The sequence below is a fragment of the Sinocyclocheilus anshuiensis genome, unplaced genomic scaffold (genome assembly GCF_001515605.1).
Source record: "Sinocyclocheilus anshuiensis isolate Anshui unplaced genomic scaffold, SAMN03320099.WGS_v1.1 scaffold183, whole genome shotgun sequence".
NCBI classification, from domain to species: domain Eukaryota; kingdom Metazoa; phylum Chordata; class Actinopteri; order Cypriniformes; family Cyprinidae; genus Sinocyclocheilus; species Sinocyclocheilus anshuiensis.
In genome coordinates, this window is record NW_015548309.1 from 1,045,413 (window position 1) to 1,045,642 (window position 230).

The following is a 230-nucleotide window of genomic DNA, read 5'->3' on the forward strand; positions in this document are numbered from 1 at the left end:
AGCGCAGCCCCCAGGCGGCTCACACTCACACACGCAGCCTCAGGAGACACACCCGCTCAGGAGGACACCTCAGGTGCGGAGCCGTCCTTGATTTGTAGAGCATTAAAGAGAGGTTTCTACAAACTAATATGACTTTTTATAGACTGCTCTTTTTCATAAAATTAAGTTGAATTTTTATTTATATATATATATACAGTGGGTACGGAAAGTATTCAGAACCCCTTAAATTT

The 230-nt window shown here is 42.2% G+C and overlaps 1 protein-coding gene across 4 annotated transcripts in view; it reads left to right on the plus strand.

The window, feature by feature from the left end:
• The window catches only part of LOC107656300 (SH3 and multiple ankyrin repeat domains protein 3-like), a 34,521-nt gene that overhangs the window by 24,626 nt on the left and 9,665 nt on the right, over positions 1 to 230 (plus strand). For all 4 annotated transcript variants that reach the window (XM_016444069.1, XM_016444070.1, XM_016444071.1 and 1 more), the window contains exon 12: positions 15 to 73. In XM_016444069.1, coding sequence (XP_016299555.1) covers positions 15 to 73 — 59 coding nt within the window. The remainder of the gene's footprint in view (positions 1 to 14; positions 74 to 230) is intronic.